This window comes from Lepisma saccharinum, chromosome 5 (genome assembly GCF_977018435.1).
Source record: "Lepisma saccharinum chromosome 5, izLepSacc3.1, whole genome shotgun sequence".
In the NCBI taxonomy this organism is placed as follows: domain Eukaryota; kingdom Metazoa; phylum Arthropoda; class Insecta; order Zygentoma; family Lepismatidae; genus Lepisma; species Lepisma saccharinum.
Genome location: NC_139233.1, coordinates 33,117,460 through 33,137,121, shown reverse-complemented (window position 1 = coordinate 33,137,121; position 19,662 = coordinate 33,117,460). Strand labels below are relative to the sequence as shown.

The following is a 19,662-nucleotide window of genomic DNA, read 5'->3' as shown; positions in this document are numbered from 1 at the left end:
GTTGTACAGTAACCGGTGGCAAGAACGAAAGTAAACCACTGTACACGCTAGATCACCAAGCTACATAGCAGATTTTAGTGGCGTGACAAGGATTTTCGAAATAGAGGGGCACGGATACTTTTTTTAGTATTCAGCCCTCATTTTGACATATTTTTCTGTCTTCGACGTTACTGGAATACTGGATAAAAAGATAGTGGGACTATGACCAACACCCCCTTGAGCTCGCCACTGGCTGCTTTATAAGGGGGTGTACAGAATAAAATATTCCGTATATTTAGATCTTTACACTCTTAAAAATAAAAATGACAACGGGGGGTATATTTAGGGGGGTTGAATTTACCACTCTAATTTTCCCTGAATTCTCTACTGCTTTTATTTGAAAATGTTGATTTTCTCAAAATTTCGGAGACGGCTGTAGCACCATCAGCCCCCATCTGCATACGCCAGTGTCGAGCCAGCATTATTGTCTGAGAATTCAAGGTAGCTAAACATGTAAGTGAGGTGTTGAAATAACAGTCAAAAGGTAGCAAAAAACAATCAACACTTGGTCAATTTTAATAACAATAACATATTTACACTACGATGAACAATGTGGGTTATGGAGGTTGAGCACTTGGAGCAATGACACAAAATTGAGCGCGGCGTGGTTCCCTGGAATGCCCACTGGAGCCTCCAGCTGGAGAAGTCACTCTTCTGAAACTGCAATGACATTTTCATCTGGAAAGAAAGAAAAAACAACAGAGCAGAGCTTTCTTCTCAACAATTGTCCGATTGTTCTTTTTTTCTGTTCGCATTCGCATGTTTAAATGTAAAATTACAATTTTCAACATTTCTGCGTTGACTCCCAGTAGGTCGTTAGAAAGCAGAAGTGTCAGAGACGTACTTTCGTGGTAACTGCGAGAACAAAGATAGGCAATTAAGCCTTGGGAGGGGTTATTGTTGGTCCCTCAGGAAGGTGCGTAGGAGCTAAGCCCAGTAGGGCGTTCGGCAGGCTGGCTCAAGCTATGCTATGCAGAATTAACTTCATAAAACGTAACAACCGTCAAAATATTTTGAAATACCATTTTTGCAAGCATTTTTATTTTTTTTAGCATGACAATTCTTTATTTTAATTTTTTATGTATTTCAATTTTCTTTTAGAAACCACATCCGTTTTTTTAAAAAAATAATCTCGTGTTGTTATTCTTTACCGATAAGACGCTGTCTTTCAGAATACTACTCGACAAACACTTAATATTAAACAATAGTTTTTCAAAATTTGGTAACAAATTTGGCATGTGTTGTACTTTCTACTAAATTTCACAATGCTAGCCAATTGTGTCCCATTTGTATAATGTTAAGTTGAAGTGGGCCAAAAATATTGTCAATTGGTGAAGCTCGAACGGCAAGTTCGCCTTTGCCTATGGGCCAGCACGCATTTTCCCCAAGAGAATATTTGGAGACTGACATTAAAAATTTCCTTACAAAACCTTAAATGGTTTTGCACAATAGTGTTGCAAGTTAACATACGAGGGTTGTTCAAAAATTTCGCGGATGTTTAATGATTCAATTTATGAAAATATTTTATTACCTGTATGTGAACTTGCTGGATTGTTGTTGGAACATACTCATGCAGACTGTACGCAAGACTCCAAGAAGTGGTCTCTATGATCAAAATTATTGCTTGCCGGGAAATGGCGAACGCCTGTCCAACAGTAATATCCGAAAAGTTCTAAATAAATGAACAGCTCTGTAAATTGGCAGCAATATGGATATTATTACGAAAGAAACATCAATTTACCTTGAACTTGAGGTTGAGTTTGTTTTTAAGTCCAATTTATGCACAGAAAGGTTAATCGGGAGTGGACCTACAATTTTTACACGAACCGCTATGTGCCCCACCGGGTTTCAAAACCGGGACCCCTAGGCCATCGAGGAGGCTCCTATTATTTAACCCTCAAAGGTCGTGTGAGTTTTTTTGTTTGTTTTTTTACTTGGTCCGCGTTCTGTAAAATGACGTCATCTTCAACCACTTCTACCTATTTAATGTGCAACTTGCCAGATAGCAAAAAACTTGGATTATGTTTTCCACATCGTAAACGCTGAATTAAGTTGAAAATTTTGAAACATCCGTAAGTGGATATGTAGGGTAGTGTTGGCGAAGTCACTAGCATAATGTTATTCTATGTTATTGATATGGATAACATGAGATAGATCCCCTTCAAGATGGTGAACTAATTGTGTCATAAACAGTGAGATGTTAGGCTAAGTTGTTAGAATACAAATCCCTATCTAATGGAGATGCATCGAGTATTGATTCGACATACTTTGATAACAAATATACCCAATATCAATTTGAGCAGGGGCGTTGGTACATTTGTTAACACACGCTTATGCATGTATGGAAATATTCGAGTTCTGCATACTCGTATTTCTCCCCGAAGAATTCGTTTTCGAATTTATGGAATCAAAATTGCATATTCGAAGAAATATTCAACAAATTTTGCAGAAAACTGAGAATTAAACCATTTCAACGCCATTAGAAACTGCCTGACTGTTCTGGATCCCGAAAATAGGGAAGAGGATTTTTCGAGATAGACATTGTGACTGGTTATTTTCCCCGATTCCGGTACCGACATTTCTGGATCCAGAGTGATTTGTAAAATTCTGAACTATGTGATGTGTCTTTTACGTCACTTTCATACTTAATCAAATTAGCTGTCAAATTATTCTACATGCAAGTCCTCGCACTATCTCTTGTCACTAGAGTGAATTTAAAGCGCTTAAGGAAGTTTATATTATTACATAGTATGGGGATTGAACTGTCCCAAAAGCCCTCTCATCACGCTCTGGCATTCTAGAGAGAGAAAATGTAAAACAAAAATAAAAAAATGGATGTGTCTTAGACATTACTTATCTTCACAAGAGATTGTTCACTGGCTTGTGCACTTTCTGCCACCTATCATTACTCTAATTGTTCACGTTCGTTCGGAAGCGTTTCTAAAAACCCTACACAGCACATGGAGGCTCCACTCCGTGAGCTGTGAAAGCAATTAGTCTTCACGTGTTTCGACCGTGACCACGGCACGTGTCACAACGTTATACCGCGAATTCTTGGGAAACGCCTTGTTTGAAGCGAAAGCTGATTCCGAAACAATACGAAATTGATACCAGTGAGCGTTTTTATTGTTGTTTCGAGGCGTCAGAGCGCGATGTATTGTTGGTAAAGACAGGCGATTCTTGTATTATTAGGATTTCACCTTTTTTTGCTTCAAGGACAATAGCATCGCTAGCAAACAAGGTCATGGAGGGTAGAGCTGGGACTGAGCGCCTTGACTTCTAGACTTTAGATATCGTCACCCAAGTTCCCTGTTCGAGTCCCGGCCAGAGACTCGTGAGTGTCCTTTCATTAATTTAGTCTAATCATCACTCATCCTTATAGTTGCGATTAACCAAGAGTGGCAGGATAGCAACGCACATACCAATGCAACGTAGAAAGGTCATAACGTAGCGCCCGATGCAGGAAAAATTGCATAATCTAAGAATATAAGATATATGTTTTCAATCTGTCACGATTAACCACCCCTTCCAGCTATAATTTCTAGACCACGTTAGGCCAGATGGCTTGTTATATTTTCTAATAGTTTTATCATGTTTCAAGTATATCACTTTTTCAAACCAATTTTCCAAACTGGCCTTTACACTCCCAAGCCATCGTTAAATCCAAACCTAATATATCTCTATTCTAGTCAAAGTCAATCAACTCTTTACTATCCTCACCAGTTTCCTTCACTCCCTTCTTAATATTGTAATTTCATCTTTGTCTTGTCCTTCCCAAGGGATTCTGTGAATCCTCCTTTCCTATCCTCACCACTCCCTTACAAACTTCCCAGACACGCCACTGTCGATTTAGTCTATTGGAAATGTATCAGTTCGGGGTTCCGGGTTGGTTTTACGTTTGAGGCACATTTCAGCAGTTCGTATTCCTAATTGTAGACCTGGTCTTAAACATGGCAGAAATAAAGTTGCATTTGTATATTTTTGTATATTCTCAAGTGTAATTTAGTTTCTTTTATCATACCCGCAAATATTATTTTGCTGCGCGTATGTCTCAACGAAACGTTTATATGTTCAGAAAATAGGTTTGAATATAACTTCTGACAAAATTGCCGTGTATGTTCGTCATGTTTGAATCAATAAAAATTAAACATGTGTCTTCGTGTCTTGATTAAGACTCTTACGATTGTTATGTCTTGTGAAATTCATATCACAATTTTGAAACTCCAATACTAGAAAACCAGATAAACATATCCTTCTAAACTGTGGAAATTAGTACGTAAGCAATTAAGGAATTTTAACATTTCTATAATTTATATTATGAACCTCTCCTGAAAAGTAATATACCCTCATTTTAATATCCCTGTAAGAATAATATTCAATGATCATACCTGAAGAAATGGAATTACAGGAACCTACAAATAACTTATATTAAATTTAAAAGTATGCCTACATGTTATAAAATATTCACAGTAGAAGAATTCTGCAAAACATACATGCTGTATGAATAATACTTAAGAGTTAACCTGTTTGTTCATGATATATCAATTTTATACCACACACAAGCATAAAAACTAAACAGTTAAGAGAGAACACATGATATACTCTTGGAAGTAAACATGCAAATCTCACTCTTTAAATTAAAAATCTGTAAAATAATTTGAGTTATCTTCACGAGCACAACTTAATTGTTAACAATGAGTTTCATTTGTCTGAATAATGCAATCATTGTAATGTCCAAACAACTACTGTACTTCTGCGAGTATCTTGTGTCCATTCTTGGTACGTTTAGTTCAAGAAATTTACAGTATAATCTCACTCTACAGCACATACATACGCATAAACCTACAATAATCTAGTTTTGAAGTTGGACAGACACTACAGAAGGAGATCTAAAGGTACTAGTAGCGTCAGTTATTAGTAATATTTGATAATAATTCATGTCATCCCAATGTCTTCCCAGTCAATATGTCATATTGGAATGAAATGGTATATCACGTATATGATAGTAGAAGGAAAGCACTAGTCGTTACTCAGTGCGATAAGGCAGTAAGATTCGTGGTAGAGTTGAAAGTTTTTAGTATAGCGTTAGAAGTGTTTGCTTGTCCATCATGTTCTTCGCATGCAACTAAAGTCCTTCCAAATGTCAGTTTCCTATTAACGAACGTCGTACAGGTTGTCTAAATAGAACCTGGATAGAGTTCACAAAGAGTCAGTTAATGACTAGTCCAGTCACGAGTCATAGTTTTCTTCCAAGTTCATAGTGAATAAGTCTCATCAACGACATCGTTCGTGACGAATGTACTTTGTCAATAAGGTCCATTTTGCATTCTCTCCACACGTCAATATGACCATCATTGTGCAAGGCTTGAACAATCTCTTATCGCTGAAAATTCTGGTAAGATACAAAGCCCATAGTAGTCAATATGTAGCTGTATTCCGCGACACTAAGCACCAACAGAAGATTTGCAGTGTTTCTAGATCTGAGCTATTCCGAGTAACTTCTTGGCTCCAAAGAGTACTGTTTTTTTATTGGCATTGATCTAGTTCCCAGTACTCTCGTAAACTCTTCGGATCGGAGAGTTTTAAAACTTGGGATTGTTCTGATATGGAAACACTGCAAGTCTTCCACTTTTATATCAAATCTCTGTATTTTTTAATTGTGTTATTTAGCGTCGTTTTTCTGTTACTTTTGGCTAACTTGAGTTTAAATTCACCATACGATTACCCTATAGCTATTTTAATGCTAATATCTCCCGACGATGAGGATGAGTGATGAAGGCACGCTCACAAAGAACGCCCATGTCCAGCCCGGGATTCGAACCCGGAACCTCTGGCGTCGTAGCGCTCTAACATATCCACTCCGAAAAGGGGGTCTACCCTTCATATCTGTGGTACAGTGTGAGTTACATGGAGTCAAGTTCCAGTGCACCTTGCTTACTGATATGTGCAGTTGAGAGTTGATAATGGGAACAAGCAGCTGCTGTTGCAGTGGATACTAACTAGGTGCGTTGACGTTTAGTGTAAACACCACCGATGACAGCTAAATCTATCTTAAAATATCTTTAGTATAGACATTTTTCAAATAGTGGTCGAAGTAAGGAGCGATGGTATCCCCCGGTTAGCAAAATTTCCGCAAAGTACTGTCTGATTCTTACATGCTAACCCCAAGGCTCGACCAGAGATCCACCAGCTAATATTCTTCACTTCAAAACAGCATAAACTGCATACAGTTTGTATTAGAATGGCAATTAATATAAAGACGAGACCTTAAATTTCTCGTACTTTTAGCATTATTGTTCAGCTCTTATCACAATGATGATTCATACAACGTGTACGTCTTCTGTTGGTCTCACAGAGAGCTTGCTCAGTTCTTAGTCATCGAACAGTAGAATTTCAGAAGTACAAAGTCCATCTGCAGGTATTATCTTACCTCATCTTTCTACAGTCGTTTCAATGTGTGAGTAATCTGACGCATCCTCGTGTTCTTTGGTATCGTCGAGACTTATATTTTCCACGTTCCTCTTCTTGATCTCTTTGGCTTCTGACGAGTCACGACTGCCACTTCTACTCTTCGTCTTCTTCCGCCGAAGGGGTGGCCTGTTTTCAGGCTTGGTGAACAGTCTTCCTTTTTGTGCACTACTACTGATTTCACTAGTAATTTCCTCACTGTAGTCTTTCCCACGATCGTATTGATCACTGGAATAGTACCCGTTTACACCGCGCGTAGAGGTATTGTTCACGCTGTGGTATTGCGGATTTTTGCGTTGAGGTTTGTATGTACTTGGTAGTTGCGGTTGACTGTCGAACGTGCTATAGGTTGGATTCGGAATGGGATAGAAACCGTTAACGTTATCATGCTTGTTCGCTTCTTGAGCAACATATTGTCTGTTTGTTTCAGGTACTGTGTATTGTTCGGTATTTCTGTAGCTGCTCAACTGGGATGTCATGGGAACGAATGGGGTGCTAGTGCTTGAACTGTAGTAAATACTGTTTGGGTTGGGCATTGGGACAAAGCCAGTGTTGTTGTGGTACCTCGTGGTAATACTGTGACTTTCTCCACCTTGGAGGGAGTGTGTAGCGTACGTTGGCTGTTGTGTGTTTCCTCTGCTGTTGTAACTATGTGGTGATTGCTGGTTGTTGTACTGGTTTGTTCCTTGCCCGAACTTCTGTGAACTGATCTGTTGGTAAGTTTGTGGTCGTACTTGATGGTTTGTGTTCTGATGCATATAGTGTGCGGTCTGTTGGTGTATGTGCTGGTGTGTTTGATCATGTTGCTGAGTGCTTGGCATTATGTTAAATTCTTGCTCGGATTGAGGCTTCAATAACACGTAGGTGTTTGGGTTCTTCTCGTTGCTTTGCCCTGAAAGCACCAGGTAGAGATTATTATGAGGACTTGTTTCAACTGCATTCCCGCTTGCCGTTTGAACTTGTGCTCTAGTTTGACTCCTGGCTCCATTAATGTACTTCTTTGAGTCGTACCCGTTTTGAAGAACATTATTGTAATTCCTGAAATAACCACTTTGGTCTTTCTGGATCCGTATGTTATTTTCCTGCTTTTGGGAGTCACCTTCTGCCTCTCCGGGAGCTTGCATTACAGGTGATGCTTGGATGACGAAAAACCCATTGTCGGTCTCCTTGTACCTGCCAGGTACTTTTCCCCTCCCTGAAATCTTCCCGCCATGCCTTTGCGACATTAACGAGCTCAGTCTGAGCATTGTTGCGTAACCAAAAGTTGGGGCGTAATCGTAGGTTTGCATGTTGCCGTCGAAGGTAATATCATTGTACATGCTGCCGCCGCTAAGCGACTGGGAGCCCAATGAGGTTTTGCCGGTTATCTTACCGTTTGAGCTTGCGCCTTCTAGAACGTGGTTGCCGATGCTGCTACTGCTGAAGTTTTCGGCGTCGAAATCTCCAAAAGTAGATGGCGTGTCGAGCGACGACACGTCGCCGACGCCTCCTCCGGCGTAAGTAAACTGGTTGGCGTACCCGACGCCGTTGAGGCTCGCTAGCTGCGACGCTTGGAGGACGTCAAGGTTGTTCCCGCCTCCGCGAAGGAACGGCATAGGACCTGGTCCTCGGCCGAAACCTATGGGGAAACGTCCCGGTCCTAGTCCGGGACGAGGTCGGAATGGTCTTTGGAATGGTGGTCCTCGTATGTTACCGTACCCGTAACGGTAGGCATATGGAGCGTATGGGGCATATGGAGCGTATGGAGCATATGGTCCAAAGCCCATTGGACGACCAGGTTGATAGGGTAATCTGTAAGACCAATGTAATGGCATTAGATGGACATAAATAATTCACAAGTATAATAGATTATGTCAATTTTGAAGCATAAGTACTAGTTAAGATCATATGTGTTATGTGACGTTAGTAGTCTCAAGCAAATTCTCAAATAGGCTACTGATTTGTGTAAGGAACTTTGTTTCGCCATCAGTGACTTTAAAACAAAAGATACAAGCTGCGAAAAATCTAGGCGGTACATTTGAAGCAAATTGCAAACTCCAGAGGTACACAAATCGAATAGGCAAAGCACGGAGGAAATTTGGATGCATCCAAAATAATTCTAATTCCGATCAAAGTTGCATAGTAAGCTTCCAAGATTAAAATTAGGCCGTGCTCGTCCTAATTGTGTTCATATGAAACACTAATTAATACTTAATCGGAATTGTATCTTTCCTAATGATGTGATTCGAAAAAGTGTTCTTTCGTTACCAGCAAGTTTAAATCGGCATTAGTGTCCAACTTTTCGAGCGCATATATTAGTCTCATCAACAGGGAATGTCGCATTGCGCTCGAAACGATGGACGTTATAACCGATAAAACCTGGTTGTTAACCCGATAACACTTGTTTGAATACTTAAATTCCGTTTTCAGCATATACGTATATAAATATAAAAAAAAATATTCCACACACCCACTATCAGAAATTGGTGTCTAAGTTTCATACAAAACACGAGAAGAATTCAAACGATATCTACAAGTACAGCAACCATTCAGAATATGTGTAAGATGTTCAAAGAACTTCAATGAAAGTACAAAGAATATGAAAAAATATTGTAAAAAGTGCCAAATCTATATTAACAAAGATTATCTGATGCTGTATGTTATTATTATTATGGAATATATAGAATTACACATATTGATACATGAGTATAATAAACCTCTTGTGTCGTGAACTTCATATACATGAACTATTTTCAAAAGAAATAGCACTTCTTCCTCAAGAGAGAGAGAAAATATCTAAAACTTACCCGCGTGGAAATCCTCCAGCCTGACCCTGATTCCCTACAGGATATTGTCCGGTGGGGAACTGTCCTGGAAACTGCTGTGGATCTCCTGGCCCCCTTATCGGAGGAGGGGGCGGAGGAGGCACCGGTGGAAATGGGAAGTTGCTGAACTGCGAAAAGGGGTTGTACATGTCGTTAAAGCGGTGCAGCATGTGAGCCAAACCAACCATGTCGCCCAGCGACACAATTGTCGCCTGCCCGTTGGATACCGCAGTTGCCAGCAGGCAACATAGTGCCTGGAATAGAATAGATCACTATTAGGAACAAGCAACGTAATGTCTGCAAAAGAAGAATTGCTTTTACGAACAACTAACATAGTGTCTGTAAAACAAGAGATTGCTGTTACCAACAACTAACGTAGTGTCTGCAAAACAAGATATTGCTGTTACCAACAAGCAACGTAGTGCCTGCAATACCAGAGATTGATTACCAACAAGCAAAGCATTGTCTGTAATACAAGAGATTGCTATTACCAACAAGCAAAGTATTGTCTGCGAAACAAGATATTGCTGTTACCAACAAGCAACGTAGTGCCTGCAATACAAGAGATTGGTTACCAACAAGCAAAGCATTGTCTGTAATACAAGAGATTGTTATTATCAACAAGCAAAGTATTGTCTGCAAACAAGATATTGCTGTTACCAACAAGCAATGTATTGTCTGCAAAACAAGAGATTGCTGTTACCAACAAGCAACGTAGTGCCTGCAAAACAAGAGATTTCTGTTACCAACAAGCAACGTAGTGCCTGCAAAACAAGAGATTCCTGTTACCAACAACAACGTAGTCTGCAAGACAAGAGATTGCTGTTACCAACAAGCAACGTAGTGTCTGCAAAACAAGAGATTGCTTTTACCAACAAGCAACGTATTGTCTGAAAAAAAAATGCTATCACGAACAAGCAACATAGTGTCAGCAAATAGTATGTGTGTGTGAAAAATATAAAATATGACACACACCACCCATGGAATTCTGCACAAAGCTAACTCCAACTTTGTGCAACTCACAAAATGTAGAAAGGCAGCAATGGGAGCGCCAGAGTGGAAGGTGAGACAGAACCCCCTTCCCTCCCTCCGTTTGGTCTACCAGTCCGCTCCTTTAGTGCCACCCAACAAACAAAAATAAAAGACAAAGACATGAATTTTATAAAACATTTAAGGCATACTAAATGTGATAACAACGCTCACCCGCTTGACAACAACCTTTGGGTACCCCTTAAGCCTCGGGACAAAATGCAAAGGTAGTAAGTCAAATGGGACATAATGTGTTACTTTCTGTTGTTGTTGATTTGACCACAAGATATTGGTGACCTGAAGTATGATATTCCATGGATGATTGTGCTGTGATTCTTGGCATGTAGGAGCGACAATACAACCACAGTAACAAAAAGAATGAATGGGGATTGAATACATACTGTATTTTCTAGGAGGCGGTCATATTTATTCTCCTTAATACCATACATGATGCATACGTTTTCGGGGGCTGGCAAGTGGGAGAGTGACCTGTTGCACCAGCAAATGAACTATAGATGACATAATGCATATCCCCATTTTGTTCAACAGTTCTTATCATTTAAAATATTTTTCTGCACTATATAGAAGTTTTATAAGCCATTTTCTATGCTAATTTATCATTGAATTGTGTCTTTTTGTACAATATACTGTGTTTCAAGTGGCTTTTGACATATAATTCATTAGCCTAAATATATTATAATAAATATCTTTCATTCAACTTTATACAAAGTTATGTACAAGACTAAGCCAAGAGTGATTACATGGTTACAAACATCTACCGTGTTTTTCGGACCTGAAGACTCATTTTTCTTTGAAAAATAATGCCTGAAATTGAACTGTAACTTATTATCAGAATTTCCGTCAATGTACGAGCTAACGAAATCCCAAAGTCAGGCTACAAGGATAAATGCCCTTTTAAGAAATGTAGGCAGAGAAAGCTACTGCTTGCACCCTTAAGTCACATTTTCTGTCTTCTGTTATGAGCAGCGGATATGCGTAAATGTGTACGCTACTTGACAGTAGCATTTGGTGTTCGAGCTTTTAGTGCTACAGTAAATGTCTGTACAATACCGTCTGTACGGAAGAGATTCTCATGCTGTATTTTCATATAAATTAGAAGTGGTGCAATATGCAAACATGCGTGCTAATAGGACAGCAGAAGGACATTCCGAGCCACCAACTAAGGAAACTATTCGTGATTGGCAGAAGCAAGAACATCAGTTGATAACACTCGAACAAAAAATTAACCTTTTCGTACTTCCGCAACCAAATTGCCTGAATTGGACACAGAGGATAAGAATTGGCATCTCATGGACTGTAAAGATTACAGTGAAGCAAGCGCTAAGAGCCAAAGAATGCGAAAATGAAGTGCCATGAGTGTTTCTTGTACCGGTGAGTGAGTTGAGAATAAAGTGATTATACGTATATATACACATGTATGTGGATACATATACGAGGGCTGTTCAATAAAGAATGATCATAAATTTCTTATTCTCATGATGTATATTGTACGTATACAAATTTAATTTTATGTTGCATTGTTAACTTAATGTGTAATGGATATATGGTAAGAGTTTCAATTATTTATTGCCAGTAGTACGTCAGTGGCAGCCATGCAAGTTCAGACACGTTCAGTATCGCCTACGCCTCATACCCGAACAACAGGACGTTCGCGTGCAGGTTTGTTCGCAGTTGAAGCGATGTTACAGGAAGATGAGGTGTTTCTCGAAGGTTATCATTGCAGATTAAACTTGACTACACTATTACGATCCAGAGAGCAAACAGCAAAGCTCTCTGTGGAAATCTCCGTCATCACCAACACCAAAGAAAGAAAAAAAAGTGGTGCCCTCTGCTGGGAAAGTTATGGTCATTTCATTTTTCGATATTCAGGGAATGGTGTATCAGCATGCCGTACCAGCACATACAACTGTAACCGGAGCATACTATAGGGATGTACTGAAAATTCTCCAAGTCCATATCAATCGCAAAAGGCCACATTTGAATGAATCAGGTTGGATGTCGCACCACGATAATGCTCGCCCGCACATCGCAGATGTTGTTACTGTATATCTCGCCAAACAAAATGAGACATGTGTTCCTCATCCCCACTTACAGCCCAGATCGAGCCTCTTCTGATATTTTTTATTCCCTATTGTGAAGAACACCTTCGTGGAAAGCGTCTTCCATCATCAGAAGCAGTGGTGAAGCCAGCGGAGGCGATTTTGAAGGACCTATCAAAACATGGCTTCCAGCATGTTTTGAAGAATGGAAAAAAAGGTGGGACAGGTGCAATGCATCGCATGGGGACTACTTTAAAAAGGACCATAAAAATTTGGACGATGGGTGAGGGTATGTTGTTATCACAAAATTATGATCATTCTTTATTGAACAGCCCTTGTAAATTGTAAATATCCATCATAAAATGTGCGTCTTATAGTCCGGAGAATCTTGTGGTATTCACTGTAAACATATTAGAAAAGTGTAATAGGGCCTCCCCGATGGCTCAGTGGTTGCGTCGCTGCCTTGTAAGCAAGGGGCCCCGGATTCGATGCCCAGTAGAGGCACATAGTGGTTCGGATCCCACTTTAAACCGTAGGTCCAGTCCTGATTAGCCTTACTGTGTATAAAGTGGACTTAGAACACCAACCCAATTCAATCAAATCCAAAAGCCTTGTAGTGAAGTGGTTCCTCGTTCGATAGCCGGTGAAGGCACATAGTGGTTGGGATATCACTTCAAGCTGTAGGTCTAATCCGGATTTGCCTCTCTTTGCATAAAAATAAATACAAATAAAACAGTATCCATATTTATAAAATGGCAGTCTAAAAGCCTTTCCTGTTTTATCCCAATTTTTATACATGTTCAAGCAGCACTTGAATATTTAGTCATGAAATCATACATAACATCCACTTTCCATAATTGCAGACCTAAAATTGTAGTTATTTAGATGTTTAATGCAGTTTATATAGTTTGTATGAGTTTTTAAGTCCTCTTTATGTACAGATCGGCTAATTGGGACTGGACCTACAGCTTATGATTGATTGATTGATTTAGTTTATTTTACTTCGTGTTTTGTGCCTCTTGGCTAATTTGCGGACGAGTGATGAAATTATGAAATTGATGAATGGACATTCACAAACAACCAAGCCCGAGCGGGATTCGAACCCGGGACCCTTGGCGTCGCAGCGCGATGTGCGACCTATAGTTTAATGCGAGCTCGAATTATTATGTGCCTTCTCCGAGTATTGAGCCTGCGATTCCTAAATTCCAGTTTAATTGTTGGGGCTATTTATTTGTATGTGTTATTTGCTTGTGCATAAGCAACTGGATATTATCTCCGTACCTGTTGAATATAGCGAGAAGAAAACGTTCTTTCAGTTTATACGAGACAATGTTTCAAAAATTTAGAATGTGAAACACAGTTTCACCGAGTTTGACAAGTGTACTAAGATTTTGAAAAATAATTCTAAGATTTTCACTTTTTTTTTAATTTGCTGAAAACGTTAACCTCTGTGCTTTGTTTCCTAGTATGTGTTTGTCGCAACATCGTTTCAAAATCAAATGGTGATTTCGTTGGGGCAACAGAAGGAGAGAGAGAGAGAAAGAGAAAGAGGGGCAGAGAGAGAATTGTTTGCTTTCCGCTCGATGGAAAAAATTCTGTAAATTCCAGTGTACATTAATTTTATATTTAAAATGATGTGCACAAAAGTTTTCACATTGTTAAAACTCGAAAACTCAGCAACAGATGGTGCCAAATATGTAAACGTATTGCTTTTTGTGTTTTTCATGTTGGCGTGTATAAATCAAGCTACTACATGCACCAATATTGTTTTGAATAAAATATTGTATGGGTTAATTATAAATGCTGCTAATGTAATAATACAAATTTTAGGAAGTAATAAAAATGGATGGAATCCATGTATGGTGTAAAGATGCACATTGATTTGATACAATTCAGTGTGAATTGTCAAAATTGGAGGTGACTGATACCGGTATACGTGAATTTTATCTACATTTTGCCTTTAGACTTTATATTTTTTTTCACATAAAATGCTGTATCGGTGCCATTTCTCTAGGATTCATTGAGCAATGGAGATTTTCTTAAGACAAATATTCAAATTATAATTTCTGAGCCTGGGTGTTCTTTGTGACTGACCCTTCGTCAATTTCATCGTATCATTTACTCATCCATATCTTCGCGATTAGCCAAAAGTGGCAGAAATGCGAAGTAAAGTAAACCCAATCAATGGTTTGGTCACTTTTACCTGATTGTCGCAGATCCGTCGCCTCACTTTCACTTAATCTTATTTCAGGTCATGAATATCACACCTCAGATATCAGTACACAGTATGTATTTTGCTGTCCACCAATGCCATATTCCTCATTGCTTATTATAGGAATAGTCAACACAGGTCAACGTTTCAGGTAGTGGGCCTGGTGGAATTCTCGAGAAACGACCACAGACTACAGACTATCTCACTTGTAACCAGTGGCGACGATTGGGTTCCAAAACCGGGAGGGGGCAGGGTGCCAAAACTGGGGGGGGGTGGCAAAGACAGTATATTTACATTTGTAGATAAGGTTTAGCATAGTTCAGGGGCAAAAGTGACGAAAAGTAGGGGGCAACTGCCCCCCTCACCCTCCTAATCGCCGCCACTGGTTCTAACGGTTAGCTGTAAGGTGGAGTCACGTATGTCCAGTTGACTGACTCCTTTTAAGAGTCAGACATATTCCTAAGAATACATTATTTCCTCTCGCCTGTAAATTTGATAAATTGTAGCCACGTTCCTCTGGTTCTCACAGGACGATATTTTAACATACTTTTTACACATTTCAGGGATATTTCTCACATATTCATATACATAGTCTGTTTGGCAGTTTTTGACTACATAAAAATCCATACTTTACATACAAGCTATTTTCTTCGTAAAGCCAACAGATGTAAAATCTGAGGGAAAGTGTCCAGTTCCGCAAAAATTTAAAATAATCGCGAATATGAATTACGAACTTCATATATATATGTCCATTTAGTCTCTCGGCCAACTTATTTGGTGACTGCAGTCGGAACGTGGCATTGTTCTGATTTTTCCTTTATAAGAATCACTCCTGACAATTTTCATTAGCCACGTAGTGTGTGTGCACTCTGGACAACATTCGTGGACAACTTACGATGCTTTAGCGTTTGGACTCACAATCAATATATTCCTCTGTGAAACTTGCGTTGTGTGGTCCATGTATATGTGCGGTTGTTTCTACATCCATTCATCCCCATCGTCGCGATTAGTCAAGCGTGGTAGAAACTCAACGTAAACAAACTAAATTCTACGGATTAACAATTGGGAGGGGAAATACAGAATTAAATTTGTGATTGTTCAAACTCGTACTTTGTGTTTGTTTCTCTACTTAGAATGGCTTACAAATAGGCGAAATACTTCCTGTACTGAGTGTAATCAAGGGGTCCCGGTTTCGATAACCGGTGGAGGCACATAATGGTTCGGATTCCACTTTAAACTGTAGGTCCAGTTCCGATTAGCCTTACTGTGCATAAAGTGGACTTAAAACACCAACTCAATCAATCAACTTCCTGTACTGCAACATCATTTCACTTTTTTCATGGGGGGGGAGTAATTTATCAACATACTCTCAACACCCTTCAAATGTCTTCAACACCTATTTTATTTTTCCAGAAATTCAATTTATGGTCATTTTGGTTTTCTAAATTTACACTTACTCCGCAGATGTAAATAAATTTCTGAATAAATCCCAAGATGTGCATAGGTCTATATCAAGACTTATTTACAGCTTCATAGTTTAACTCCCCTCCTATCATCACATTTCACTTATTCCACCCTCAGATTCGTTGTTACGTAATCTCTTATCTGTTGATAATTTTTTAAAGTACCGTTTCATTTTCTGAAAATATGGTATCCTTAAGTGGAATACATTCTGTACCGCATACAACGACACCCTTCAATTAACTTGCACCGTGGAAGTAAATTTGTAAAATATCACCGCCAAATAATCTTAAAGGAACTAACTCTCACGATTCACCATCAATCTAAGCTGTGCCAGTAATCAATAAGCTAAATTAACCATAAACAAGATCTGCTACTCACCAGCATATTGTGTTCCGTCCAGAGGTGAAACAAAAATTCGGCGAACCTTGAAATTTCCCTTTATTATATACGCCTAGCCACGCCTCGTGCAGGCTGTACCCTCCCCTCCTTCCCTCCGCGGAGGGGAGAAACAATGCATCGTCGCAACAAATAGGAAGGAGCTCCCATATCAACAATGCACGCCACTCTTTTGTCTTGGCATTGTCATTGTTCTTCATAGCTCACTTCGTACGTCAAACGTCAGTCCGTGACAGCCACAGCTTTTCCCTTGGCGTTAATTTCTCCTGCTTATCTGCGTTCCTTCAGAAAAAGTCTTCTTATTCACTTAGTCTCTGGGTAAAGGTATTGTCGGATGTGCTGGTTTCCTGTGATATTTTGCCCGAACCACTTATTATATCAGCATACTTGCGAATAAGGTTCTATCTGTGATCTAAAGATATGATCACTCTTAATCAGCTGCTTCCCAGGGGCCTTTTTATCATCGCTGGGAACAAGACGTTGAAGATTTTGTCAAAGCAGCATAAAAGCAGGGCCGATAGGATGGGAAGAGAGAGATCATGGGTTCGAATCTTCAGGTTTCCCATCATATCATCACTTCCATTGTATTTTATCAGGAAATTTGACCACTTCATCCATGAACGTCCGAAGGTATTTTTTCTCAGGGTGGAGCAGGCATGGTATTTTTTTTTCGGGGGAAGCAGTGTTAGCTGGGGGGATGCTCTGGGGTGAAATCAATAGGTTGGGGAGATGCATAGCCTGGTACAAAATTTACAAGAAATCCAATTACTTTTAAGGTCGGAGAGCACGTTCGGGGAGATGCCTACTTTCTAGGCGTCTTGTCCTTATGTGTTATTATTGCTATTGTTAAGGGGGGACAACACAATAATTGGCATACAAACCGAATTGTATAAGAGAGTAACGGGCGCAAGCAGAGGTACGGCCAACTTTAGGATTCTCAAGTAATTGGGCCTGAACAGAGACGCGGTACAAGCACGGATGAGGGTTGTTAAATATTGGATGCGATTATCACAAGATTATCACATTATCACTACGCTGACGGGACAATGTTTGGAAATACAGACAAGGGAGGAAAACGTTTACAGCTGGGGTCTGGAAGTGAAAAATCTCTTATATAAAGTCCGCGCGTTCATTATATCCCCAGCGGTTAACAAAGGGAGCGGTACTCTTTGTTAAAAGAAACACCCAAGCTGGCGGTTTTCTTTTGAAGTAGAAGCAACAAACTGGAGTAGGAAAGCGATGTTGCCAAATTGAAGAGATAAAGAGGAAAAGCAGAAGGAAATTGTAAGGAAAAAAGAAAAAGAAAGAGAAACAAGATTAAAGAATATGGAAAGAGAAAATAAATACAGATAAAGATTAAAAAGGAAGTGTTTAAGGGTATTATCGAAAGGGGGGGGGAGAAATATCCAACTCTGACATATTAGGCCTTAATTGACACCGGTGTTCTGGGGGGGATTCTGAATTAAACGTGTTAAATACTCAAATTGAGTTTTATAAACCCACTCAAAAATACTATTTATATGCATATTTACATATTTTAATTTACTACATTTAACCAATCAATGTGCTAGCTTTAAGTTTTTTTCGAAAATCGAACAATCAAAAAATATGGACAATGTAACATGGTATTTCATTCAAATAGACATCATCTATTACACATTCATCCAAACTATTTTAGTGGGTTTATGAACGATTTTAGGGGTGGTCTTGAGTGATGGGCACCCTTGTTTAGAGAATAAGGGCAGATCAAGTATAGTGTTCTGTAAAGCTAAGAAAAAAGTTACTTTCGGTAGACACACTGTCGTAATTAAATACTTTGTGGGAATTACGATATGGTTTGAGGGTGCGAATGATGTTTTTGGGGGGCACATGATATAATCTGGGGGGACGCATGACATGATTTTTGGGGGGAATGAGCCATTGGCTTTGAGGGGGGTGGGCACCTGTGCTCTCCATGAAGGAAATAATATTCTGCAGTTTTGTCTTCATACTTAGGATTTTCACTAGCAGCCGTGAGTGATAACTTGCTTTATGCAAAGTCTAAGGAAAAAACTAGAAGCACAACACTATAACAAAGCAACAAAACAGCACCATAACACAACACAACTAGTTAAAAAGAATCAACCCCGCACGTGGTTATGGAGCAAAAAATAATGAGAGGAGCCTTGCAACTACAAGAAATGTAAGTAAAGAAAATGTGGCAACAACGTCTGAGTGCACGCGCTTATCGGGAGCGGCTTGGCTATTGTTTGCTATTGTTGTCAGTGTTAAGTTTTATAAAAGGGTTGCCGATGGGGACATAATAAACGCGCGGACTATAATAGCGGAATGGGTTGGGTATGGGAAGAGGGAGGAAGGGAGTTGATCCCAACAGAAAATCAAATCAGAGACAGGTTACTGAACATAGACAGACAAGAAATAATAGCAGACTGCCAAACAAAGACCTCAATCAGGGAACAGCTAAAAGTAAAAGAATGGGGGAAAGCGAAATATATCCAGGTTGTTGGAAAAAAATGAAAGAGGCGCGCTGGCATGGTTTAGATTAGGGGGTGGAAACAACTAAGAAAGAGAAACGAAGCAGGGTTAACGATATGTCCTTTGGGGAGGAGACGGGAAGCATATCCTACTGAACTGCCCTTCTACACGTGACCTAAGGAACAAATGGATAAAAAACTTAACAGGGAGGGAGGTGATAGAAGTGCTGGACGACAGAATAAAGATAATGGAAGCTGGGCAGCAAGTGGGGAAATGCCTGGGAGAAGTATGAGAACGGCGGGGGAAAGCTATTAGAGAAGGCAACGAAATGAGTGATCATCCTCCAGCCGAGTCATCTTTATAGTATCAGTAAAGTAAAATGTATGCGTTTCTTGGACCCCTTCATTACAAGGCGACGACGCTAGACTGCGCCATAAGGGAAGCTCTTTGTCCTTATGGGAAAAATATAAACGTATGGGGCATGGTTGAAAAATGTCGCTCGGACATTGACACCCAACTGAAGAAGAAGGAGGTGAGACTGATAAAGAGAGCAAAAAACAACCGAGGCGAATTAAGAGATAAACTGACGGGAAAACAAAGGAAGACATTGTGTTAGGAGGAAAGAAGGAAGGATAATAAGATGTATAGAAATAGAAGAAGAGGGAGACAGGAAGGGATTGGGAAAAGGAAGAAGAACGAAAAGTAAGGAAAGACA

General features: G+C 39.6%; 1 protein-coding gene across 1 annotated transcript; it reads right to left on the bottom strand.

Annotated features, from left to right (window-relative positions):
- Nucleotides 1-524: 524 nt before the first annotated feature.
- Nucleotides 525-16,484, bottom strand: LOC145987751 (uncharacterized). The gene is made up of 4 exons (XM_083122419.1): nt 16,455-16,484; nt 9,294-9,565; nt 6,470-8,298; nt 525-717 (listed from the first exon to the last, which is right to left on the bottom strand). The coding sequence occupies exons 1-3, from the start codon at nt 16,458-16,460 to the stop codon at nt 6,471-6,473; spliced, it is 2,106 nt and encodes a 701-aa protein (XP_082978545.1). The 5' UTR covers nt 16,461-16,484; the 3' UTR covers nt 525-717; nt 6,470.
- Between the last annotated feature and the right edge of the window lie 3,178 nt (nt 16,485-19,662).